Genomic DNA, 26,718 nt, shown 5'->3' with positions numbered 1-26,718 from the left:
TCCCGCAGGCCGGATGTGACCCACAGGCTGTAGTTTGCCCACCTCTGGTGTATAGTATATAAAGCAGTATAAACAAGTCATTGTCTGTACGAAATTTTAGTTTGTACTGACTTCGCTAGTGCTTTTTATGTAGCAAGCTGTAAAACTAGGCAAATATCTAGACGAGTTGATGTACCCTTGGAAGACCTCGGCATGCCCCCAGGGGTACGTGTACCCTTGATTGAGAACCACTGCCTATCTTTTATTTTTGAACTATGAATTCTATTTGCTGCCTGCGGGCCTGACCCAAGCCCAGTGAAGACACCCAGGGACTTCATTGGACTTTGACTTTTGATTATTTCCCTCGTATATGATTCATTAGTGACTTTAATGATTAACATTGGGACTTTCAAAGCTGTATAAGGTAATTAAGCCGCACTGAAATATTCAAGTACTAGTTATTCCAGTATGTTTGGGGAGGCTATTTTGTGTGCCTTGGAATTCCCCAACCTTTACAGCTTCTAATTTGCTGAGCTGTAGCCACAGCAACATGTGGCTGGGGGGGGCGGGGGGGCGCCGGTGGCTGGGCACCTATCCATGTGACACCATTTTCCTATAAATGCTCCTCATTGTCAGTGCATTATCTGCCAGATGTTAAACTCCTCCCAAGCAAACTGCTGACCTCCACAAGTTCCAGCCCTGTTTGACTTCCTTTTTTTTTTTTTTTAAACCAGGGTACAGCCCCATGGCTGATGAAAGGGCTGAGATGCAGGCTCTTCTAGGAATGGCCAGTATCAGTTTATATCAGAGACACCTGCAGCTTCCCACTCAGCTTTGCAAAGAACCCAGTCCCTGTGCTGCAGATTGCCTGTGTGACCACAGAACACGAGAGCACTCAGCCTGGGCGGAGGATTGTAAGCAGGGCCGGGTCCAGGATTTTTGCTGCCGTAAGCAAAAAAATTTTGGGCCACCCCCGCTTTTTTTTCATGCCCCTGGCTCTGCCCCAACCCCGCCCCTTCCCAACCCCTTCCCGAAATCCCCAGCCCTGCCTCCCTCCCAGGGCGTGCCGCTTTCGCCCCCCCATTACTTCCTGTGGCTCCCCCCCTGCAACCCGCCACCCTAGCTCACCTCCCCTCCACCTGCTCCCCTGAACATGCTGGCCCTCGGCTTCTCCCCCTCCCTCTCAGGCAAGGGAGAGGCAGTGCGTTCAGGGGAGCAGGCGGAGCTGAGGTGAGCGAGGGTTGCGGGGGAGCGTAGGAAGTAACGGGGTGGGGGTAGAGGAATTGCTCCCTGCTCCAGCTCACCCCCGCTGCACCACCGCCGCTCGGCTTCTCCTCCCTCCCTCCCTCCCAGGCTTGCCACGCCAATCAGCTGTTTCGTGCGCGACAAGCCTGGGAGGAAGGTGGGAGGAGCGGAGCGGCGCGGCGGCAGTGCGCTCAGGGGAGCAGGCGGAGGCGAGCTGGGGCGGCGGGGGCACATTTCTAGGGGCGGCATGGCCGGTGCCGGAATGCCACCCTAGAAATGTGCCGCCCAAAGCACCTGCTTGTTTTGCTGGTGCCTAGAGCCGGCCCTGCCTGTGTGACCACAGAACACGAGAGCTCTCAGCCTGGGCGGGAGGAATATAAGGAATTAATTGCATGCAGGCTGCTGGTTTCATTTTCATTCTCTGGGCTGCTCTTCTCAATGAATCTTCCGGCTCTGAATGAATTTCCACAAACCCCCACTCTGGGTATCTTCACGCAGAGATTTCAGTTGTTGTGTGGCAGAGCAACGGGTTCCAGTTTCTGCTCTTGACCTGCCTCGGAAAGCAAAGTGTGTTGGCCGGGGCGTGGAGCCAACCACCAGAGAAGGAGACATCACAGCAGCTTCAAGAATCACGGGCTGTTAATTGCACAGGTGAGCACAGCATTCCCCAGAAGGTGCAGAGCAGCTCCCGCCCTCCAGTGCCAGGGTAGCTGGTCCAGACCTAACGCCAACAGACAGCTTGAACCCTGCCTCTGCCTTGTTCTTATTCATTGGTGCTTTGGAGGCTGGAGGCAGCCAGGCCTTAGGAGGCCCATGGCTCTTTGATCCCATTGGCAGTGGTTCTCAGCCTATGGTCAGTCCATGCTGACCTGGGAAGAGGAGGAGACAGGGAATAGGGTTGGGAGGTGTCTGGTGGAGGGAGGATCTCTCTCTTAAACCGCTCCCCAGAATGTTGTCCTGTGAGCCCACCGGAGCAGCAGTCGCCCTCCTGACAGAACTACATCCCACTCGGCCCACTTGGCACTGGGAGACCTGAGGAGTTTACAAAAACAACAGGATACAGATTAACACGGCTACCCCCTGATACCTGAGGAGACTCAGGGACTCAGCGGAATCTGACCATCTCCAACTAGCCCTGCAGGACCTGCTAGGTGACACAGCTTTCCTCCCACAGCCTGTTGGCCCATACTCCCCATCTCTTCCCCCCAAGCACAGCTCTCTATATGGCCACTAGGGCCCTGGCCATTGTCAGGCTAACATGAGGGACAGTCTGACAGGCACTAGTACCAAACCCAGACAGACAGGACCCAGTTTGGGACATCAGGTCATGGCCAGTGCCGCAAGTACAGTTGCCACTCTCTGTAAGGGGGCAAGGCTCAGTAGGTAGCTAGGAATTGAGATCTGCACTAGCCTAGCGCTTGGAAGACCTGGGTTTATGTCCTTGCTTCCCAATTTCCAATGTGATCCTGGGCCAGGGGTGCCAAAATGGGGTTCCTGGGGGGAAGGGGTGGCATGGGAGCAGGGCCTCAGGGGAAGGGATAGTGCAAGGGCAGGGCCTCAGGGGGAAGGGGTGGCATGGGGGCAGGGCCATGGTTCGGGCGCCAGTGTCAGGGGTGCCATTTAAAGGGGGCAGGGCTTCTGCCCCCCTCTCCTCAGTTTAGGCATATCTCCTAGCCCCAGGCAGAGCTCTTAACTGAGGGCATGTCTACACTGGCAAAGTCTCAGCGCTGGCAGTTACAGTGCTGCTCAGAGAGCACCGAAGGAAAACCGCTGTTGTGTGTTCACACTGACAGCTGCCTGCACAATGGCGCGTTCACACGTGCGGCATTTGCGGCGCTATTTGGAGCGGTGCACTCTGGTCAGCTATCCCAGAGAGCATCTCTGGCCTTGGCTACACGTGCACGTTATACCGCAATAAAGCCTCCCAGAGCGCTCTAACTCACTCCCCGTCCACACTGGCAAGGCACGTAGAGCGCTCTGACTCCCTGGCTAGAGCGCTGCTGGTACTCCACCTCCCCCAGAGGGATAGGGTTTGCTGCGTATTGGGTGAGACGCTACAGCGTCAGTGTGAACGAGGAGTTACAGTTACAGCGCTCTGATTGCCCTCCGGAAACGTCCCATTAACTGAAGTGACCTCTCTTGTCTTTGTTGTGAACTCCGGCAGGAATGCGGAAGTGGCCCTTTCAAAGCTCCGTTATCAGCTCCGAGAAAAAACAGACAGACAGCTAATGTTTGCTTTGAGTGAATGAGAGAGAGGCGGGGGAGGGAGCGTGCAAGTGTAGCCGAGCCCTCTTTCTCTTTTGCGGCTAAGACTTGTGCATCCTGAGTTCTGCAGGGAGGTGCGGCTCCCAGGTTGTGCCCCTAGGGCAGGGAGTCAGGATTTCGTTTACAAACAGGCAGAGTGATTCAGATAACAAAGGGCTGGTAATTAAATTAAGGATCTGGAAGTCCTCAGCTGAGCCTGTAAAACAGAAATGCCTCTGCCGGGGGTGAGGTTTAAGACAGAACACAGGGGATTCGGAAGAAGTACAGCCAAGATTACATTAAGAAAAGAGGGAAATGTGAGGGGGATAGGTGAAAAGAAGGGGCCAAAACCAAGGGACAAGGGCCGTCCTTACCCATACGCAAACTATGCAAATTTTCTGGTGCCCTGGGCAGCTGCTCCAGCTCCCCGCCCCACCTCTTCCCCAGGCCCCCCACCCCTCCCCTGCCTCTTCCCACCGCTGTTCCCCCCAGCCCCGCCCCCACTCTACCCCTTCTCCAAAGCCCCCGCCCTGCTCTGTCCCTGCCCCACCTCTTCCCACCCCAGCTCCAGCTCTTCCCGCCCCTGAAGACTGTAGCAGAGTCGGGCCTGCACTCACCTGCAGTGGGAAGTGCAGGGACCTGGCCCCAGCCCCGCCATAGCTGAGTGCTGGGGGGTGGTTCCCCCCTACCCCCAAGCCAGCCCCACCCTTCCATGGAGACCTGGGGCCAGCCCCCACCACCCCCGCGGAGGCCTGCCCCCCCCACACCCTGCAGGGGGGCCGTGTAGGGCCCCAGAATAGCTAGGGACGGGCCTGCCAAGGGAAGGGATAGCATGTGACACCATCACCATAGTATCTGAGCACCTCACAATGTCTAAGGGCTTGGCTACACTGGCACGTTATACTGCAATAAAGCCTCCTAGAGCCCTCTACCTTACTCCCCGTCCACACTGGCAAGGCACGTAGAGCGGTGTAACTCCCTGGCTGGAGCGCTCCTGGTACTCCACCTCCCCGAGAGGATTAACGGCTGTTGTGTATTGGGTGAGACGCTGCAGCTCCAGTGTAAACGAGGAGTTACAGTTACAGTGCTCTGATTGCCCTCCGGAAACGTCCCATAATCCCGTTAACTGAAGTGGCCTCTCTTGTCTTTGTTGTGAACTCGGGAGGAATGCGGAAGTGGCCCTTTCAAACTGCTTTTCTGGTCCAAGGGAAAAAACAAACAGCTAACGTTTGCTTTGAGTGAGTGAGTGAGAGAGAGGCTGGGAAGGAGCAGGGGTCTGATCTCACAAGACAGTGCTGACACACTCTCAGCACCCCAAAAACCCACTCTCTCTCCTGCACATACACACAACACACTCCATCCCAGCCCCTCCCCATTTGAAAAGCACGTTGCAGCCACTGGAACGCTGGGGTAGCTGCCCATAATGCACCGCTCCCAGTGCCACTGCAAGTGTTGCTAATGTGCTCACGCCAGTGCGCTTTCAGCTCTCAGTGTGGACAGACTGGAGCGCTTTCCCTAGTGCGCTCTCCGAAGGCTGGTTTAACCCAAGGCGCTCTACAGCTGCAAGTGTAGACATGCCCTAACCTATTTCTCCTCACAGTCCCCCAGTGAGGTAGAGCAGTGCTATTATCCCCATTGTACAGGTGGAGCACTGAGGCACAGAGAGACTAAGGGCCAGATTTTCAAAGGTGTTTTGGAACCTAGCGGGATTTTCAAAGGCACCTGGAAGCTTAGATGCCTAGCTTCATCTTTGGGTGCCTAAAAACCTTTGAAACTCTGACCCTAAGGCACTGGCTTGAGGCCATACAGGAAGTCCATGGGGGAAGTAGAACCCAGGTCTCTAAGGACTAGCTCTCTATCCACTGGACCAGCCTCTCTCTCCGCTGCATGCTGCAAAAAAGCAGATTCTGATAGATGGGAGCAAAACCAAGGAGGATAGTTCTCTGAGACTTGAGCAAATGGTCCCAGGTGATTGTGAGAAAGAGATCATGTTTCAACTTGCAGATTGCACTAAGGGACATATGAATGTTTAACACATCTGACATGTAAATACCTTGCAACACCGGCTACAACAGTGCCATGCAAACACCTGTTCTCACTTTCAGGTGACATTGTAAATAAGTAGTGGGCAGCATTATCTCACGTAAATGTAAACAAACTTGTTTGTCTGAGCAATTCTCTGAACAAGAAGTAAGACTGAGTGGACATGTAGGCTCTAAAGTTTTACATTGTTTTGTTTTTGACTGCAGTTTTGTAAAAAAATAATAATTCTACATTTGTAAGTTGCACTTTCATGATAAAGAGATCACACTATAGTACCTGAATGAGGTGAACTGAAAAATATTATTTCTTTTATTTTTTTTTACAATGCAAATATTTGTAATAAAAATAATATAAAGTGAGCACTATACACTGTATTCTGTGTTGTAACAGAAATCAATATATTTGAAAATGTAGAAAAAATCCAAAATATTTATAATAAATTTAAATTAGTATTCTATTATTGTTCAAAAGTGCGATTAAAACTGTGATTAATCATGATTAATTTTGTAATCAAATTAATTTGTTTTGAGTTAATCGGTTGAGTTAACTGTGATTAATTGACAGCCCTGCTTCAAATTTTGACTGCCTTTAGGTGTTACAAATAGCTCACAAATACAAAAATAATTCCCAAAATCATCATTTTGCTGCTGTCTTTTTAAAAGCAGCATACTTGGGTAAAAATACCATCAGCACTAATGGTTTTTCTCCAGATAAGCAAACTGAACCACTAGTGCATGAGGTTTTCACAATTTGTATAAATGTGTAGCTTTAAATGTATCAGCAGCAAAAAAGAAAAATGTTTTTCCATCTTTACACATTCTAAGTGCACAGACAAAAGTAACAAAAACTGATTTGTTATTAAACATCTTACAAATATAACAGCAGCTAGCGCTTTGTTTTAGCAACAAATAAAATAAGCTGTAAGTGTAAGCAGGGTGTGAATGAGCTCTCCCTGACATCTAGTGATGAGCTGGGGGAAGACACTTCAGGAACAGACCTAGTTTGCATATTCATGCCTAATCTGCCTAGGCATGCGGCATGATGATGGAGCTGCTTTACCAAAATGATCCCTTTTGGCTGGTGCTGGGTTACAGATCGCTTCAGTATTGAGAGCCGGGGAATGAAATGTTTTACTTATTGTATGAGTAAAGCAGTGGCAGCAGAGGCAACAGCAAACAGCCAGTTATAGAGGTGCAAAGTGACAGCACACATTGCTTGGTGCCCCTCCCCCATTTCTGGGGTGAGAGGTGAACCCTTGTGAACCCACCTCTGAACTCTGGGTCTTTGCTAACCAAGGACAGCCAACTGTGAGTAGGGTGCAGCGGAGGGAGATGGGGGGTGATGTGTTAAAGGCACATTTCTTTGTAGGACTTTCCCACCATAACGTGGGAAACTGATGCAGAAGACACTGCCTCATCCACTGTGAGGGTGGGTTCGCTTAGGGTTGTGTGCTGGTGAATGCGGAGGTTGTGTTTTCCCAAACTAATGCTTGGTTCCCTTTTCCTTTTAATGAAAGTTCTCTTTACACACTCAGTGCCTGTGAAAGGGGAAGTATTGGCTCTTAGAGGCACTCTGGGGTGGTGGTAAATTTTCCCAGATTACTAGGTGGGGGCTTGAGCCAGTTCTGTGTTGTGTTAAGAGGAGCCCCTAGATATTGAACCCAGCCCTCCTTAGTGCCAACTCCACCCAGCAGAGGGGTAAAATAAGATTTTAGCTTTATTAACAGCTAAAAAGTTTAACTGTATTTTTATAACATCTAATCAAATACAATTTGTAAATCCCAATTTTAAAATAAAAAATTTGCAAACCTTAAAATACAACCAAATAGTTCTTCTATGGGCTTAAACTAAAATAAGGTTTTTGTTTATAACTGTGGTTTTATGAACCAAAACAAAGGTCCGATCCTATGGGGAACTGATTAATTTAATAATTATATAATAATTTTATAATAATAAATATAATATAATAATATAATATAATTTTATAATAATTGGGCCTAGAAATTTAACTTAATTGTCAGCTCAACTGTAAAAACTATATGTAAATTCATAAAATGTCACAATACCCTGTAATGATAAGTGTAAATGGGAGAAGTTGCACAAGAAACACACAAAAACTAAATCAGTCCAAACGAAAAGGCTACTAATATAACTCAAGCACTAATATAATTTAAAATTGTGTTTGGTAAAGAAGAAAAGTGTAAAACCAGCAAGCAGTGAACCAAAATCAGAAATTGGGGCTACTGTAATTGGTAGACAAAATAATGAGGGGAGGGCAAGGGTGCCAGAATGGGGGAGCCAGGAGGCCATGCCCTCCCATGTTTTACTAGCCATAAGGGCAAGCGATGGTGGCGAGGGGATGGAGAAGAGCAAGCGGGGGCAGGGTTTTGGGGGAATGGGCAGCATGGGGGCAGGGGCTTGGGTGGAAGGGATAGGGTGGGGGTGGCCCCCCCCCCACACTGTTAGGGACCTTCTGCCACTCCTGCGGGAGGGGCTATTCCACCCATCACTCGCATTTTGGGTTCTTAAAGAAAAAGACTTAAAGAAAAAGAAAAATTGACTGCTGGAGTGAGTGTAACCCACACACCTCCAGCATGTGGTGGTCTGTCCCATCTAGTGGCAGAGAGAGAGAGAGAGAGAGAGAGAGAGACAGTGTTTTCCCCAAAAAGAAAAGGAGTACTTGTGGCACCTTAGAGACTAACCAATTTATTTGAGCATAAGCTTTCGTGAGCTACAGCTCACTTCATCGGATGTATGCTGTGGAAAGTGTAGATCTTATTATATACACACAAAAAGCATGAAAAAATACCTCCTCCCACCCCACTCTCCTGCTGGTAATAGCTTATCTAAAGTGATCACTCTCCTTACAATGTGTATGATAATCAAGTTGGGCCATTTCCAGCACAAATCCAGATTTTCTCACCCCCTCCCCCCCCCCCACAAACTCACTCTCCTGCTGGTAATAGCTTACCTAAAGTGACCACTCTCCTTAAAATGTGTATGATAATCAAGGTGGGCCATTTCCAGCACAAATCCAGGGTTTAACAAGAACGTGGGGGGGGGGGTAGGAAAAAACAAGGGGAAATAGGCTACCTTGCATAATGACTAAGCCACTCCCAGTCTCTATTCAAGCCTAAGTTAATTGTATCCAATTTGCAAATGAATTCCAATTCAGCAGTTTCTCGCTGGAGTCTGGATTTGAAGTTTTTTTGTTGTAAAATAGCGACTTTCATGTCTGTAATCGCGTGACCAGAGAGATTGAAGTGTTCTCCGATTGGTTTATGAATGTTATAATTCTTGACATCTGATTTGTGTCCATTTACTCTTTTATGTAGAGACTGTCCAGTTTGACCAATGTACATGGCCAGCAATGCCCCTCTGCCATGTACATTGGTCAAACTGGATAGTCTCTACGTAAACCTGTCAGTGTTTTCCCCAGGAATTGAAAGGGGGCGGGGGTGTTCAAATTTACAGGGGGGGGAGAAGGGGGTCAGGGCCGATGAAGGGTGAGACCGTGAGCATGAAGGTGTGCTGTACAGCACCATAGTAAAAACTGAAAAATGTTTCATGACCATTTTATTAGATTTAACTCATGTTCTAAAATCATCACACAAATTAAAGTTGGCTACTCAAGCCTTCTGTGAAGCACTACATCTACATCCTTCTTGGTTTCTTGTTATAATTTTGCACAACTCTGTTAATGAACTTCCTGAATGCAGTGCATTCATCTTTGGTGGCTTCTCATGTGTCTGGTACTTCCATTCCTTCAGCTGATATGCTCATTAGTTCATTCACATGCTCAGGCAGAAGGCGACTTCTTTCAGAACACAAAATTCTATTCAGTGATGAAAAAGAACGCTCAGCTGTAGCTGTTGTGACTGGGAGTAGCAAGAGATGAATTCCTACTTCTTTCATCCCAGGAAACAGAGCACAAAGATCGGGTCGAGCCACTAGTGATGATAAAAAAGAAGTTGAAGTCAAATCTTCATTCATTCATTGTATGATATTCTACTCTGTGTTCAAATTCTCTATTCTGTCCTGAGCACATGGCAGCCCCATTGCTGGTAGTGCCTCACTCCACTCAACTTTTGGAGTTTTATAGGACAGGGATCCGTAAAAGCTACATAGAGGTTGAGTAGAATCTGGAAGTCGCTGTTGTAGATTTTTAAGAATCAAGTCTATGTACTTTTTCAGTTGTCTTAACAAACACTTCTTGTCCTCTTCACTTAAGGATTCAATATAAATGCCTTCATTAGTCAACTTCTGGATTGAAGTCTTTGCTTCTTCCAGTACTTTTTCAATTGATAGCTCTCTGATTGATCCAAATATAGCGTCTATTGCTGGACAAAGATCTGCTACTGTTGTAGTAGATGCCTGGATGGCATTGTTTAATGACCGAAGTGGTTTCAACAGTAGACTTACAAGGGAGAGAATGGCAATAGTCTTCTCTGAACGTAGTAGCAAAAGTAATCCACCAGCTTCACTACTTAGATCCATCCCGTCTTGGTAGATACTTCCCAAAGCCAGTAATAACGGCTGGAGTAATTTTAAGACAACAGCCAAGGATCACTCATGAGAAAGCCAGAGGGTTTTCCCAGGCTGGACTAATTTGAACTTCAGTCCCAGTCTATCTTCTATATTTTCCAAGATATTCAGTCTTTTTGGACTCTTGCTGAAAAAAGAATATAATGAAGACATTAAATTTATAGCTTTTTTAATGTCTTTTGAAGAGTCTGCAGCTCATACTTAGCGCTAGTTGGAGTAGATGGCCTCTGCAGCGTGTATAGGAGAGATTAGGGTTACACTTTTCTCTGAGCAAAACTTGTACTCCACCTCGTCTTCCAGAGAAGTTTGCAACTACTTCAGATGCACAAGCAGCCATCTGTTTGGGGTCCAATTGACGAGCATTTAACTCTTCTAAGATGTGGGTTGTCACAGATGCAGCCGATGTGTCTTCAAGAACTTGAACATCTGGAAATGCATCTACTGGCCTACCATTGACATCAAGATAACTACACAATGACTTAATACTTGATGCCCATTTGCATTGGTGCGTTCTTCAGCCATGTATGCAAATTTTTTGAACGTGGTGAGAGAGTTCTTCACATTTTCAACTGTTGAGTCTTTCACTGTTGCACCGCATGCTTCTAGCCAGTCAGTTGAGTTTCTTGCAGAAAAATAATGAGCATTTGCTGGTCTTGTTCAGAACCAGTGTTCAACTTCAGGATGAACAAGTGACAATGCACTTAACATTGGCCTCCAATTTCTGGTGTGGTATCTCTTGCTTAAATAGAAAGTGTGATGCCACAGCCATGTGTGTTCGCATGAACTGTGTTGTGTCTCTAGTATTCTTAACAGCCTCATTAGCACTCACCGGCGTTGTCCTTGATCAGTGGAGACTCAGAGTTCAGAGGTGCTTTCACATGAGTTCACCTCCCAGGTGGGGGGCAAGAAGGTACCTTGTTCGTTCCTCCAACTGCTCACTGTTCACTCTGGCCACTGTTGTTCATTGTGCCACCGTTCACTCCATCCATCTGTTGCCAATGGCTCTGCGCCATCACCTTCTGCTGCCACCTGCCACTGTGATCTCTGTGAGTTGGTCTCTTGAGATTCCACCCAGCTCTCAGTGATTTCAGCTGAGCTCTCAGTGGGGGAACCTCGCTGCTAGTGCAGACTGGGCCATCCCTTCCACAGAAACACTGTCCCTCAGCAGGTCTAAGCACTTAGACCTGGTTATCAGTGATTTCAACTGTAGTGGTCACTTAACAAAACAAGACTATCTATGGAGCCTAATCAGCTCTGTTTTTAAATAGTGGAGAGGGGCAGGTCAAATAGTACTCGTGACTCAGGCAGACCATCAAGCAAAATACCTGTCCCCACCCTCTCTCTTGATAACCTCAATCAGCACAGGCTAAGTACAGTTCTACTGCCCTTTACTCATACAGTAAGAATAACAATATTTCATTTCACCACCACCACCACCACATTCAAGTGATTTGTAACCCAACCCCAGCCAAAATCTATCACTTGGACAACTCAGCTCTGTTTGCTGGACACCTAGGTAGATTAGGTGTGAATGTAAATACAATCCGGTTCTGAAGCCTTTCTCCCCAGCCCCCAGCTCATCACTAGCTGTCAGGGAGAGCTCATTTAGACTTTGCTTACAAATCATCATTTGAAATTATTAGGTTGGCCAACATCACCGAAATGAATGCACTGACATTGTCATAAAAAACCAACAGCTGTATAAGGAAGTTAGTCTATGTTCATATTTTTCAAATCTATTATACTTTTTCAGATACACGTATTTTATCATACACACTTTAAAACCATATAAAGTGTATTAATGTTTCCATTTCAATTCAGTTTTCCAAACAATCACTAAATTGGCAACACTGAATGTAACTAGTTCACAAAACTGGGGGGGGATGTTGGGGAAATTCAGGGGAGGTGTACATCCTCCCCCCCCCCCACCGGGGGGGTGTAGGGAAATCCCTGGAACTGCTGAAGACAGCGGTCTGTCGGTGTTACATGATCTTCACCTTCATGGCTGTCACCCCTGCCATGTCCTGAGAACCCGGGTCTTTGTCATCCTAAGTCTAAAAAATGTCCTGACCAGGCCGAAGAAACCAAGCCAAATGACACTGTGAGGCTTTTCTCCTGCCCCTCCCCTCCAGTGTGTCCTTTTCCTTCCCCACCTTTCCTCCTGTCTAGTGAGAGTCTGGCTTAGACAGCCAAAAGTGTACATTTTGCAACATGGCTGTACCCTGTGATCAAACCAAGGCAGCTAAATGCAATGCCCTAAATAGCCCAACGCTGGTACAAGTTTGCTGAGTCCCAAAGTAGCTAATAAAACTGTTCTGTGTTTCTCCAGCAGTAAAGTTGCAAGTAAAAATCAACCCCAGAGACAGAAGCGGCATTTTTGATCTTTGATGCCCTGTTCTGTCCCCTTCATGTATCTTTGTCTTGTCTTCTAGGAAATGGGATTGGACTTTAACAGCTATTGCAATGACAGCTCCAGCCCATTTCAACTAACTTCTTTTCTCACCACCCCACTCCCAAAAACCCAGTTATTATCATATTTAACACCACCTAAAAGACTGTCAAACAAGGGTTTTTTTCATTCTAAAAACCTCTCTCCAGCTAAAATGCGCAAAAAAAAAAAAAAGTAGTTAAAATAAGGCTGTCTTAAACCATTTGAAATGTAAAGTGTTAACTGTTTTTCCTTCTTTCCTATATTTTTAATAGAAGGTTAAAATGATTTTTAATGGTCTGTTTGCCATGGCACTAAGCAAGCTAAAGTCTCTGTAGACCCAACCCAAAACCTTGTTTAATGTTCAACAGTGACAGTGTTACATTCCTTTGGTCCATACAGTCTGTCTAAATTAATGCAACAGTTTTGGCACCCAAGATGGGGTCTAAAGGGTTAATATATACACACTAGTGACTAGCTAATATCTTCGCAAATAAGCAATTGGTTTTTAAAGCTGATTTAAAACAAAACAGTTTGTTTTAAAATTTTACATGTGTTATCTGGTTTGCAAAGCAAACCATTAATGCTTTTGTTTTTAAAAAGGGGGTTGTTTTAAAGTCATACATTCTTTTAAAATTTTTTAACAAAGGCTTTGTTTTGTTTTCTCCCCCCCCCTTTATTTTAGGGTTTGTAGTTTTTATAAACAGTAAAAACTTTAAAGGTTTAATGTAAAAGTATTTTTTAAAAGGAAAAGCAGAAAGCATACAGGGAGTGGAAGAAGGGAGGGATCAGCAAGGAAGCTACCTTATTGAGGTCAGAACATGTAGGGTTAAAGTGAGACAGGCTAAAAGTCAAGTAGAGTTGGACCTTGCAAAGGGAATTAAAACCAATAGTAAAAGGTTCTATAGCCATATAAATAAGAAGAAAATAAAGAAAGAAGAAGTGGGACCGCTAAACACTGAGGATGGAGTGGAGGTCAAGGATAATTTAGGCATGGCCCAATATCTAAACAAATACTTTGCCTCAGTCTTTAATAAGACTAAGGAGGATCTGGATGACCTTGTAAACTCGAGTAATAGTAATAGGATGAAATTTAATAGTGAGAAGTGTAAGGTTATGCATTTAGGGATTAATAACAAGAATTTTAGTTATAAGCTGGGGACGCATCGATTAGAAGTAACAGAGGAGGAGAAGGACCTTGGAGTATTGGTTAATCATAGGATGACTATGAGCTGCCAATGTGATATGGCCGTGAAAAAAGCTAATGCGGTCTTGGGATGCATCAGGAGAGGTATTTCCAATAGGAATAAGGAGGTTTTAGTACCGTTATACAAGGCACTGGTGAGACCTCACCTGGAATACTGTGTGCAGTTCTGGTCTCCCATGTTTAAGAAGGATGAATTCAAACTGGAACAGGTACAGAGAAGGGCTACTAGGATGATCCGAGGAATGGAAAACTTGTCTTTTGAAAGGAGACTCAAGGAGCTTGGCTTGTTTAGCCTAACTAAAAGAAGGTTGAGGGGAGATATGATTGCTCTCTATAAGTATATCAGAGGGAAAAATACCAGAGAGGGAGAGGAATCATTTAAGCTCAGTACCAATGTGGACACAAGAACAAATGGTTATAAACTGGCCACCAGGAAATTTAGACTAGAAATTAGAGGAAGGTTTCTAACCATCAGAGGAGTGAAGTTTTGGAACAGCCTTCCAAGGGAAGCAGTGGGGCAAAAGATCTATCTGGCTTTAAGATTAAACTCGATCAATTTATGGAGGAGATGGTATGATGGAATAACATGGTTTTGGTAATTAAATATTCATGGTAAATAGGCCCAATGGCCTGTGATGGGATATTATATGGGGTGGGATCTTAGTTACCCAGGAAAGAATTTTCTGTAGCATCTGGCTGGTGAATCTTGCCCATATGCTCAGGGTTTAGCTGATCGCCATATTTGGGGTCGGGAAGGAATTTTCCTCCAGGGCAGATTGGAAGAGGGCCTAGAGGTTTTTCGCCTTCCTCTGTAGCATGGGGCACAGGTCACCTGCTGGAGGATTCTCTGCTCCTTGAAGTCTTTAAACCACGATTTGAGGACTTCAATAGCTCAGACATAGGTGAGAGGTTTTTTGCAGGAGTGGTGGGTGAAATTCTGTGGCCTGCGTTGTGCAGGAGGTCAGACTGCATGATCATAATGGTCCTTCTGACCTAGTTATCTATAAGTAGGAAAATAATGTTTTAAATTGTTGGATTGCTAAAGCAATCTTTTACTAAAATGACAACTTAAATGTCCACCCTCTTGTTAACAAAATGCCAACTCAATAAAAAGCTGCTACCCCATTAACTACACATTAAATCTCAAACCACCAAAAGCTATTGCAACAGCAAACTTTTTTTTGTAATTTTTATAAAAAAATATCAACCCCAAAGAGCCAGAAGCTGCATTTTCGACCTTTGCTGTTCTTTTTTGTCCCCTTCGTGTGTCTGTCGTTTTTTGTCTTCTAGGAAACAGGACTCGACTTTAACAGGAAAAGCAACAATGACGGCTCCAACCGATCTCAAATAACGTTTTTTCTTCCTTCTAAAATCTCTCTCCAGATAAGAAAAAAAGAAACAGTTGCTGAAATAAGTTTTACTTACTATTCTATATTTAAAATGCTTTAACTGTTTTTCCTTCTTCTCTATATTTTTAATAAAAGATTAACAAGACCTTGAATGGTGTTTGCCATGATACTAAGCAAAGTAATGTTTCTGTATACCAAACCTTGCTTAACACTGTTTAAGGTTAAACAGTGACGGGGTGATATTAACACCTTTGACCCAAATAGTCCATCTAAATGAATACAACAGACCTCACCAAGTCCTTTGGCATTTGGTCTTTTCAGATACCCCTAGCTCAGAGGGGATCAAACGAGGCTGCTACTTCCCCCATGGGATCCTGAGTGGGTTCATGCAGATCGGAAAGGAATCCAAGGTTCAAGATGCTGGTCTGTTCCCCTCAGTGCTGCTTGCCTGGGAATAGTGCTGAGTCGAATGCTGCAAAATTCTGTGGCAGCTGCTTGCTGCCTGCTGATGTTTGAGGCTGATGATGGAGGTTCTCATTAATTTGTTCCTCCGTAAATCTCTCCTTGGGCTGGCACAGAGCCAACTTAGCATCTTCAGTCCACCTCACCACCCAGCCTTGGGTGCACATCTGGGGCAATGGATGTCCTTCTGTCCTCGGACTCCCCAGCTGCAAGAATGATCCCTTGGGGCCATCGGCAGCCAGTACAACTTAGAGAAGCCCTGAGGCTGCTCTAAGTTGTGCCTTGGGACTAGACCAGTCTCGGCAGCCGCAGGATCAAGGAGCTGCAAAGGTGGCTTAGAGGCATCTTTGTGCCACCTCCCCCCAAATGACCTCAAGCATCCAAAGGCTAGTCCTGAGGATCTGTCCCAGAGTCTCATGAAATGCCCAGCTGGTCATGAATTCTCTAAAGCCATAACAAGCTCCCTACAGTCTGATCCTCTCTCAACATGGTAACAGAGGGTCACTTGACCTTAAAGAGCTCCTGAAGCAGGAAAGAGAGGACCCTAAGAAAGCTTCAAGGTTAGATTTTCAAACATCGCTACTTTCATTTTAAGGGCCAATTTTGAGACCTTGTGAGGAAGATGACTGACTAACCACCCCACCAAATCAGTGCACGTAGGCCAAATTCCAGCCCTTTGTGGGAAGTCTGCATGAGATAGATTTGCAAAGAGGATCGACAAGTAGTCTGGGTAGGACACAGCTGGGATGAAGGGCACCTGCTCATCCAGGCTAGGCTGGGTTAGCAGTGACCTCTTGCTGCACCTTCTCCCCACCTCCCACACCACCAGGATTTGGGGCCATTGGATCTGCTCTGTGTTGAGCCTGATTGCCCATGCCCCTGTTGCTTCACCAGCCTGCTTACATACCCCCGTGCCACGGTCCCTTGGAAAGAGCCATTTTAGAGCAGTGCCCTGCAACATGCAGGGCTAAACCACCCCAGAGGTGGCTGCATGTCAGTGGTCAATGAATAAATTGTGTAGGTTTATGAAGTGCTTTGGGATTCTGCACGATGCTCTAGAAATCCAAGATCTTATTGTCTTATTTGCCTTATTCCTAGCTGCTTTTTAACAATGTCTGGGACTGTCCTCTGGGCTGTTGTTTTTATCAGTGTTTAAGATGTCTGGGTGTGTCTGTTTGCTGCAGATGTCTCATGAAATGGAAAGACCCAGCATCCAAACTCCCCTGATCATCCCCAAACCTCGGGGGGAACGGGCTCACTATGCAACCTGGGGCTTCATTGCTCTTTGCGTCTTTGCCCTGTATCACATGGAGCAGTCCTGGCACCATGTCGCAGAGAACCTCACCTTCTCCTTAATGACCCTGCAGATCGGAGTGCTGCTCAAAGGGGTTTGCAACTTCGTGGAAGAGATTTGGCATGTGCAATCCAGGTAACTGAGTTTACAGCCCTTTGCTCTTGAGAGGCACACTCAGGGTGGTACTTGTAAATGGTCCAGAAAAGAAAGTAAGAGAACTAATCCCTGTGAGGGAGGTGGGCGAACGCAGGTGCATGGTTCCTACTCGCTATACAGGAGCTGTAAAGGAATCCAAAGAGGCATAGGCTTTGCAATCTGGTCTCTGTGGTGGTTTCCCATCTGCCCCACTCTCCTGTCTGTTGATGTCCCTTGGGTTTTTCTACTCAATCCTTCCCTCTTCTCTCTCTCTCTAGTCTTTTGTGCCTTTACTATTGGGAACAACTCTGCAGATTGCCCATTACCCATAATGCCCAGGCAGGAAGATGCATGACTATTAAGTCACAACTTAGGGCTGTCTCATGCCCATGTCCCACACACCTATTAAAGCCCATGGGAACTATGTGAGAGGATGTTCTCTGAGGGGGTTCTCTCATGTTGTCCTGTGTGGGGTCAGGGTTTGCTTCGTCTCTGGCGCAGGTTCACATCCAAACCCACCAGATCTCTCTGGGTGCCATATCACCCCAGTGGAGCCAGGCTGCCTGGGCCTGCCTGGGCTGAGGTAAATCCCAGGCCTCCAGTGCAGAAGGCTCCCTAACAACGGCACTCCACACTGGGGCTTGATTGCCTTCCCCAGTAAACTCTACAGTGCTGGCTGGGGAGGCGGCAGGCACTGCCGTAGCTGTTACTTCCCCAGCATGGGCCCACCTGCTCCCTGCTGGCTGAGTCCCCACCCATCTTTTATAGGGATCCCCTGGGCTGGGGAGGGAGAGAATGTAGAAAGGTAAATACTGGTGTCCTCCAGGGGTCTGTACTGGGCCCAGTTCTATTCAACATATTCATAAATGATCTGGAACAAGGGGTAAACCGTGAGGTGGCAAAATTTGCAGATGATACAAAACTACTCAAGATAGTTAAGTCCCAGGCAGACTGTGAAGAGCTACAAAAGGATCTCACAAAACTAGGTGACTGGACAACAAAATGGCAGATGAAATTCAATGTTGATAGACGCAGAGTCATGCACGTTAGAAAACATATTCCCAACTATACATACAATATGATGGAATCTAAATTAGCTGTTACCACTCAAGAAAGAGATCTTGGCGTCACTGTGGATTGTTCTCTGCAAACATCCACTCAATGTGCAGCGGCACTCAAAAAAGCGAACAGAATGATAGGAATCATTAAGAAAGAGATAGATAATATGACAGAAAATAACATATGGTCTCTATATAAATCCATGATATGCCCACATCTTGTATACTGCGTGCAGATGTGGTCGTCCTCCCTCAAAAAAGATATATTGGAATTGGAAAAGGTTCAGAAAAGGGCAACAAAAATGATTAGGGCTATGGAACAGCTTCCGTATGAGGAGTGATTAATAAGATTGGGACTTTTCAGCTTGTAAAAGAGACGACTAAGGGGAATATGTTAGAGGTCTATAAAATCATGACTGATGTGGAGAAATTAAATAAGGAAGTGTTATTTACTCCTTCGCAGAACACAAGAACTAGGGGTCACCAAATAAAATTAATAGGCAGCAGATTTAAAACAAACAAAAGGAAGTATTTCTTCATACAATGCACAGTCAACTTGTGGAACTCCTTGCTGGAGGATGTTGTGAAGGCTAGGACTATAACAAGGTTCAAAAAAGAATGAGATAAATTCATGGAGGTTAGGTCCATCAATGGCTATTAGCCAGGATTGGCAGGGATGGTGTCCCTCGCCTCTGTTTGCCGGAAGCTGGGAATGGGCAACAGGGGATGGATCCCTTGATGGTTACCTGTTCTGTTCATTCCCTCTGTGGCACCTGGCATTGGCCGTTGTCAGAAGACAGGATACTGGGCTAGATGGACCTTTGGTCTGACCCAGTATGGCCATTCTTATGTTCTTATCAATACAGTGGGGGTCTCTCCTTCTCAGGGCCAGGGGTGTGCTGGGCCTGGAGGCTGCTCAGCACGCCGATCTGCAGGGTGCAGACTGATAGCCCTGTCTCCTTGTCCCTCAGACACCACAGCAGCTGGTGGAGGGTGGTGAAGGCCTGCCTGAGCCCGAGTCTGCGCTGCTACACGCTCCTGCTGCTGGTCAATGTCTGCACCTACATGGCCCTACTCAGGGACACCGGGATGCAGCTCTTCCTCAACCTCAACCTCGGCTGCCTCTGCCAGCTCCTCAGCTTCGCCTTTGGGCTTCAGGTAAGGGCAGGACAACCCAATCCCCCACAGCCTGGCAGTGCACCCCTCTGCTCCCCAGAGAATCCCCAGAAATCCTGGCGGGCATAGGCCAGGCCTGCGTAACCCAGGCTATGTGGTGCTCTGCCCTCCACTAGTGGACAGGCCACGTATAACACTTTGAGTCTTCTAGCTACACCCTTTGGGCTCAGGAGCCTGGGTTCTCTAGTTCACATCATGGACTCATGCTTTAAGGTCCCAAATTCCCCACAAATGGTGACCCATCCCGAGGTGTCTCATTGCAGCTGCACATGGGAATTGCACCAACTGAACCCAATCAGTTTCTCAATCAATTCTGTGAACTCATTGGGACCTCCTGTGGTGGCTGCTCTGAAGTGGGTTGGAGCACCGTTCATCTCAGTCTGGTGTCATTTGTCGTCTTACAGGTAGAACAAGGAGCAGTGGGATGAAACTGAGCAAAGGAAAACTGAGAATGAAGATAGCTCACATGGCAAGGGGCTCTGCACTGGTGCTCTGTATCCTGTCCAGGCTGTAAAAATCACCAGCGCTAGTAATCATTCCCACTAGTAATAGTTAATAACAGGAGATGCTTCTTCAGGATGAGATATCTGTGGAAGACATTCCTTGGTCCTTTACATCTGGACTGGGGCAAGCACTGAGGATTACGCTGTAGGGAACGATCCTGCATCACAAAGAGGGTGGAGAGCTGAGCTGCTAGGTCAGGCCCATCTCTGATCCCTAGGGAGGTTTAATCTGTACCAAGGGAGATATAGGTTAGCTATTAGGAAAAGTTTTCTGACTCTAAGTGTAGTTAAATCCTAGAACAGGCTTCCAAGTGAGGCTGTGGAATGCCCATCACTGGAGGTTGTTGAGAAAAAGTTGGACAAACACCTGTCAGGGATGGTCTAGGTTTATTTGGTACTGCCTCAGCGCAGGGGGATGGACTTGATGCCCTCTCAAGGTCCCTTCCAGCCCTACATTTCCATGATTCTAAGATGGAACCTCACCATGTTTGCTGCGGCTGATGCACCCTGCCTTGTCTGCACATTCTGCTCTTCTTCCAACTGAACTGTTTTAGAAGCCACGATGCAGTAAACTTCCTTTCATTAGTGCAACCCCTTAATATTTGATATCATCGTCCTGATGCCGCCATCCGTCTCAGCAGGGAAGCTAGCGAACTACTCAATCCAACTAGCTTTTAATGAGCACTACCACCTCAGGGTTCCAGTACCATCCCCAGCACCCGCAGAACTCCCACTGGCATTAGAACGTTGGCATTTTTAAACCTGGCACTCAAGCAAATGCTTGGGAGGAGGGGTATATTTAGCTGCTGTCTCCAAAGGGTTAATTAATGGGAGTGCTGCAGGCTTACAAAGCTACCCTCTGCTCTCGATAATGCCAGTGTAAATCCAGGGTATTTCTAATGACTTCATTATTGACACTCCAGATTCAAGGATTAGAAAACATGCCTTACAGTGATAGACTTCAGAAAGCTCAATCTAGTTATTTTAGCAAAGAGAGGATTGAGTGGTGAGTTGTTTACATGGGGAACAAATATTTAATAATGGGTTCTTCTTATAGCTTTCTCTGCTAGATTGAAGATTAAAAAGCTGGAGGTTGAAGCTAGACAAATTCAGACTGGAAATAACGCGTACATTTATAACGGTGAGAGTAATTAACCACTGGAACAATTTACCAAAGGTCATGGTGGATTCTCCATCACTGGCAATTTGTAAACCAAGATTGGGTGTCTTTCTAAAAGATCTGCTCTAGGAATTATTTTGGGGAAGTTCTCTGGCCTGTGCGATACAGGACGTCAGATTAGTGATCACAATGGTCCCTTCTGGCCTTGGAATCTACGACACCACTAAAACTGAGAACAAAGTTTGGCCTATGGTGAGAAATAGAGACCCTTACAGAAATTTTGAACTGAGAGGATTTTGGTGTAAAAGGAGGATCTAGGATGCTCAAGGGATTTGAACACCTACTCTATATAATACGATTCTGGGATTATCACCAGTCTGTGTGTTACGCTGAAGCTTGGACTCTCTGTTGAGTCAGGCTGAAGTGATGGACACAGCTACAAGCATGGTTGAGAGCTCTTTTGTTTGGAATGTCACCATGTTCAATCGCCACTAGGATTCACCGTCTGTTACCATCCAAGTTTTAAATTCTAGGCCATTTTGACTTCTCAGATTTCACCCCTGCAACAGCAAGGCATGTATCTATGCCATGCCAAGAGTCCTAGGCCATGATGATATCAGAAGTAACTCAGCCAATCATCACTCTTATTCTATAGCTAATTTGCATGCAGTAGTTTCATGGATTGTAGAGGCAAGCTATGCAGATGATAGATCATGTGTCTCAGCTCCCACATCTGTGTGACAGCATGGGCTTCCAGCCACTGGTCCACAATAAAATTTTTGGACCCTTAGATTCTTTGAGCATCTCAAGCAGGGCACTTGCAGGCTGGATTTCTGGGCCCAACTGTGCCACTGAAACCTTCGGCCTCATAGTGGTGTATAGCAGACCTGGAAGTTATACATGTGTGTGTGATCAGAATTGGGCCTGCTCTTTGATCTGGGATAAGACACTTAACACTGGTGGGCCTGTTAAGGGAAGATGATGATTGACCAGCCTTGTAGGGCTGCTGCGGGAGTTGACTAGGGTTGAGTTTGTAAAGCTCTTTGAGGAACTCTAGACCTGCAGCGTACAGCTCATGCAGGGGAAAGCATGGCTGCTTGGCTTTCAGGTGTATTCAGAGAGACACCGGGAGACACAGTCACCAGTGTGCATGGAAAGAAATCCCGCTTAGTTATAGGATGGTTTATTTATGGCATTTCTTCCTTCAATCCATAGAGTCCCTCCGCAGCGGAAATGTCTGAAATCTGTGAAAAGAACAACCGCAACGTAGCACATGGACTAGCCTGGTCTTACTATGTGGGGTATTTAAAGTTAGTTCTGCCACGTAAGTAATTGTTTCCCTGTTTGTATAGGAATACAAAATCCTTTATAATAAAACTCCTCCTTTGCACACGTTAAGGGGGAGCCAAATAGCCAGGCAGAAAGCTGCTGCCCTGAATTCATTTGTCTCTGCTCCATGTTCTCTTCCTCTAAGGCCTTAAAGACTTGATCAGTGAGTTTAACAGAGCCAATAACAATTTGCTGAAGTGCAAGGAGACTTGGAAATTGCATATCCTTCTCCCAGTGAGCTGTGAGATATACGATGATCTGCAGAAGGCTGACAGCCACATCCAGTACTGGAAGGATCTCCCGGCGCTGCAGCTCGACCGGGCTGGCACTAAATGGAGAAGCTACAAACAAAGCATCTATAAAATTTTGGGTGAAGACAAAAAGGTACATTTAACATCACACTTCTCTAGCTGAAGGGCCACGGGAAAGACGGATGTGAGCAGAGACAGGCCTGGAACACAAAGTTTAGCTGTGGATACAAATGAGAAATTCAGGTGCAGGATTTTGGCTTGGGCCCATCTCTAGCCAGGAAACGTGAGTAGTGTAAAGGTGGCCTCGCTCCAAGATAGGGCTGTAGAGCCTCCAAAGAGCCAGCTCAGAACAGCATCCAGCAGTTGGGATGAAGAGAAGCACATGCCTTTGCACAGCCCTGGGATTCACACAAGTCCTCTCCTTGCAGCCATAAACCTCTGCAGGAAAATCCCAGTTTATTTACCTCTACGCAGCAAAGCTCCTGTCTGCACTAAATCCAGCTACACCCAAGAGCAGCACTGACCCTGTTGTACTGGGAGCAACAACAGCCTTTGGCATATTACCCCATGCAGCAGGATAAGGCCTCCCTGTTCCAGCCTCCCTCCATCCCCCCATACACACACTGCCAGTTTGATCACCGTCCCTGATTGCTTCTCTCTGTTCCCATCTGTCACTGGCACTATCAGGCCGTGGCAGACACTAAAGTGCCTTGTCCCCCTGCCCGCTTGGACAGCAGAGTGCTGACTGCACCAGTCCGGCTACCCAGCATAGAGGCAGACTCACCCCCATGCTCATGAGCAGGCAGAGAAAGCAGCTGTGGGGAGTCTCTTGGCTGCCCAGAGGCAGCAGGGCCAGGGTTCAGTGGGGAGGGAGCTGTGGTGGTCCTTGCATGGATGAATTTGCACAAAGCCCCCGAAAGCCTAGGTCTGACCATGCTTGGCAGAGCTCTGGCAGCTGCTGTGTTGTGCGTAAGAGGGAGCCCCAAAGGGTTCTGCCAGCAGCGCTGGGATTCCCTGGGGCCAGCTGCCTGGGGAGGGATGCCTTAGCCGTGGTCTCAGGACTGCTGGGGTAATGCCCACGTTTCTCCCTCTCCCATCCCTCTAGCTGAATTACTGCATTGTGGAGTACGCCCCCCCGCTGCAGGCCCTCTATGCTATGTCCCAGGATGAAAGCGCCACCTTCAGCCGGGAGGATCGCCTGGAGCAAGCCCAGCTCTTCTGCAGGACTTTGGGGGAGATCTTACAGCGCTCCAAGGAGTGCGCAGGCTGCTACCGGCTCATTGTATATGAGGGTGAGGAGTGGGGGACTGCAGAAGGGGAGGAGAAGTGCTGGGTTCCTCTCCACACCCTGATCCTCAGGCACAGGAGCTCACTGCGGTCTCTGGTGCACACTCAGCACTGCAGTTAGTATCAGGATTATACCATCGTCTCACGGGTGCTCTCTGGTATTCACTGTGCTGGGTAAGAGGGGCTCAGGGTCCCCATCGTATGGTGCACGGGCCATTTAATGCACATGGGCTCCTGTGGCATGGGTGGCTGAGCCCTCTCACACCACAGCTCCTTGGGCCACAGGGAGGTTTCTGCAGTGCATTGGGGACCTTTTATGTGCAAGGCCTCATGATTAATGGGGTCCCCAATGCCTTTCCCCAGGCTCTAAGACAGAGGGGATCCCAGAACACAGCCACTATCCCTCAGAGATGACTCTGATGTTGTGGGTAGGAAAGCCCTTACCATCTGCCTGTTTCTCCTGAGTTTGCTGGAGTTGGACGACAAAACCCCAGCAGGACTTCCTAAAAAAAAACACTGGGAGAGGAACATTTCTCATTTTGCTCAAATTCTGAGTGAAATTTTTCCGTTTTTTTAGTTTTCATTTGGTGGGGAAAAAACACACCCACTCACTCTCACTCTTTCACTTTTCTCCACTGGAGAAAGGGCGGGAAAAGTTTAAGAAGTGTGAGAGTGGGTTTTTTCCCCCTACATTCTCTTTCTTTTTTGTGTGTATTCCCCCGTTTTCCATTGGCGGAAAAATGTTAAACTGGGGGGGGGGCTCAGGGTCACTGATAAATTAAATGTTTCCAACTTTTGTGGGGGCGGGGGAAGAGAAAATTTTCATTTTGGTCAAAAGGCATTTTCTTTCCCCTCCCCCAAAAATGTTTGGATAGAAGAGCATCCAGCAGCTTTACATTTCACCCCATCTTCCAACACTCAGCAAGTCCAATACCAGACACTGTGTTAGCAGCTGCAAGGCTTGAACCTCTGACCTTTAGGTCTGTACAAACCCACCTCTGTTAGCCCATAGTGTAAAAGTCTCCGCAGTCTCTAGCTGTGGCCTGGCCACCACTAAAGGCACCAGAGTGCCCCACCGTGTAGGTGTGAGATGCATGGGCAGCAATGGTGCCTTTTCTTGCTGAAGGATTTGGAGACTCTGCTTGCTGGAGACTCAGCTTGCCTTGGATTCCAGCCCACTGGAGCCAGCGGGGTTTGTTTTCTGTTTTATTTTCCAGAGTCAGGAGACAGCGACAGCCATTTCCTGTCAAAGGAGATCCTAAGGCACATCAGACAGCAGCACCTGGAGGAATACACCATGTGCGAGGGGAATCACGAGCCCACCACCTTCCTCTCAACAGAGCCCAGCATCCTGATCAGTGACTCGGAGCTACCTGGGCCTCTGCGGAGCGATGGCTTCTGAAACATGTGGATAGGACTGTCAGGTTACTCCCTCTTCAAGCATACAAAGAGAGAGGACCAAGACAGTCAGGGCCCTCCTTAGGCATAGGCAGCAGCTGTGTAGGGCACCCAAAAATTTGGTGCACCCCTGGGTCTTAATGTCCACCCTTCCACCACTTCCTATCCCTGTTCTGACCCTTCCTGCAGGCTCCCACCACAGCTGGCTGCTGTAAGTCTTCCTTCTGAGGGAATCTAGTACTTAAACATGAAAAAAGAAAAGGAGTACTTGTGGCATCTTAGAGACTAACCAATTTATTTGAGCATAAGCTTTCGTGAGCTACAGCTCACTTCATCAGATGCATACTGTGGAAAATACAGAAGATGTTTTTATACACACAGATCATGAAAAAATGGGTGTTTATCACTACAAAAGGTTTTCTCTCCCCCCAGACCCACTCTCCTGTTGGTAATAGCTTATCTAAAGTGATCACTCTCCTTACAATATGACAGGTTTCAGAGTAACAGCCGTGTTAGTCTGTATTCACAAAAAGAAAAGGAGTACTTATGGCACCTTAGAGACTAACCAATTTATTTGAGGATAAGCTTTCTTGAGCTACAGTTCACTTCATCGGATGCATACTGTGGAAAATGTAGAAGATCTTTTTATACACACAAAGCATGAAAAAATACCTCCCCCACCCCACTTTCCTGCTGGTAATAGCTTATCTAAAGTGATCACTCTCCTTACAATGTGTATGATAATCAAGTTGCGCCATTTCCAGCACAAATCCAGGTTTCCCCCCCCCCCCACAAACCCACTCTCCTCCTGCTTTTCATACACATTGTAAGGAGAGTGGTCACTTTGGATAAGCTATTACCAGCAGGAGACTGAGTTTGTGGGGGGGTGGGGTGAGAAAATCTGGATTTGTGCTGGAAATGGCCCACCTCTCCCCCTGCTGTCAGGCCATCCTGACAGAATGATGGATATGAGCCCTTGAAAATTTTTGTCTTGTTTCATTCTCAGATTCTTTCTAGACCAGAGGTCCCCAATCTGTGGGGCAAGCCCCCTAGCGGGTCACCAAGGAATGTTTGGGGGGCACAGCTGGGGCCAGGCCCAGCCCCGACAGGAGGGAGGAAGTGCCACCCAGCTCTGCCCCTGGCCCTGTCTGCCGTCCCCGCGCCCAGGGCTCCACTCCTGGCCCCCCACGTGGGGTCCTGGCTCCTGGCCCCGCACCCAGAGCTCCACTCCCGGACCCGTGTCTGGGGCTCTTCTCCCAGCCCCGTGCTCAGGGTCTCGGCTGCCAGTCCCACGCCCAGGGCTCCGCTCCCGGCCCCATGCCCTGGGTCCTGGCTGCTGGCCCCGCGCCTGGGGCTCTGCGCCCACCCTCAGCTGTGGCCCCAGCCTTGGCCCCCTTTCCTCTGTCTGTGGCCTCCTCTCCAGGAGCTGTGGCCCCCCTCCCAGCCCCAGCTCCGGGAGGGGGTGGCACGAACAGAGGTAAGTGGGGGCACGAGGTAAAAAGTTTGGGGACCAATGTTCTAGACTCTGCCTTGAAACTGGCACTTAACTGGCTTGGTTGATCTTTACTATCATGGTGAGAGTCTCACATTCTTGTTCAGTTGCAATATTTTCCTTCGGCAAGGCTGCTGTGGGTAAGAAGTTAGCTGTGTTCATCCCAGTCCCTGT

General features: G+C 47.4%; 1 protein-coding gene across 1 annotated transcript; it reads left to right on the top strand.

Moving 5' to 3' along the window:
• Positions 1-1,434: 1,434 nt before the first annotated feature.
• STING1 (stimulator of interferon response cGAMP interactor 1) lies at positions 1,435-25,810 on the top strand. Its single transcript, XM_077825288.1, has 7 exons — positions 1,435-1,875; positions 16,686-16,930; positions 18,960-19,146; positions 22,003-22,111; positions 22,262-22,500; positions 23,473-23,659; positions 24,872-25,810. The coding sequence occupies exons 2-7, from the start codon at positions 16,686-16,688 to the stop codon at positions 25,054-25,056; spliced, it is 1,152 nt and encodes a 383-aa protein (XP_077681414.1). The 5' UTR covers positions 1,435-1,875; the 3' UTR covers positions 25,057-25,810.
• The last annotated feature ends 908 nt before the right edge of the window (positions 25,811-26,718 follow it).

Source organism: Eretmochelys imbricata, chromosome 8, assembly GCF_965152235.1.
Source record: "Eretmochelys imbricata isolate rEreImb1 chromosome 8, rEreImb1.hap1, whole genome shotgun sequence".
Classification (NCBI taxonomy): domain Eukaryota; kingdom Metazoa; phylum Chordata; order Testudines; family Cheloniidae; genus Eretmochelys; species Eretmochelys imbricata.
Note: the sequence above shows the minus strand (reverse complement) of the source record. Positions and strands in the feature narration are given on the sequence as shown.

Coding starts and splice junctions, on each gene's coding strand:
- STING1 (XM_077825288.1), top strand. CDS start 16,686: ATGTCTCATGAAATGGAAAGACCCAGCATCCAAACTCCCCTGATCATC. Junction 16,931..18,959: donor ATTTGGCATGTGCAATCCAG/GTAACTGAGTTT, acceptor CTTGTCCCTCAG/ACACCACAGCAGCTGGTGGA. Junction 22,112..22,261: donor TTTAAAGTTAGTTCTGCCAC/GTAAGTAATTGT, acceptor TCTTCCTCTAAG/GCCTTAAAGACTTGATCAGT.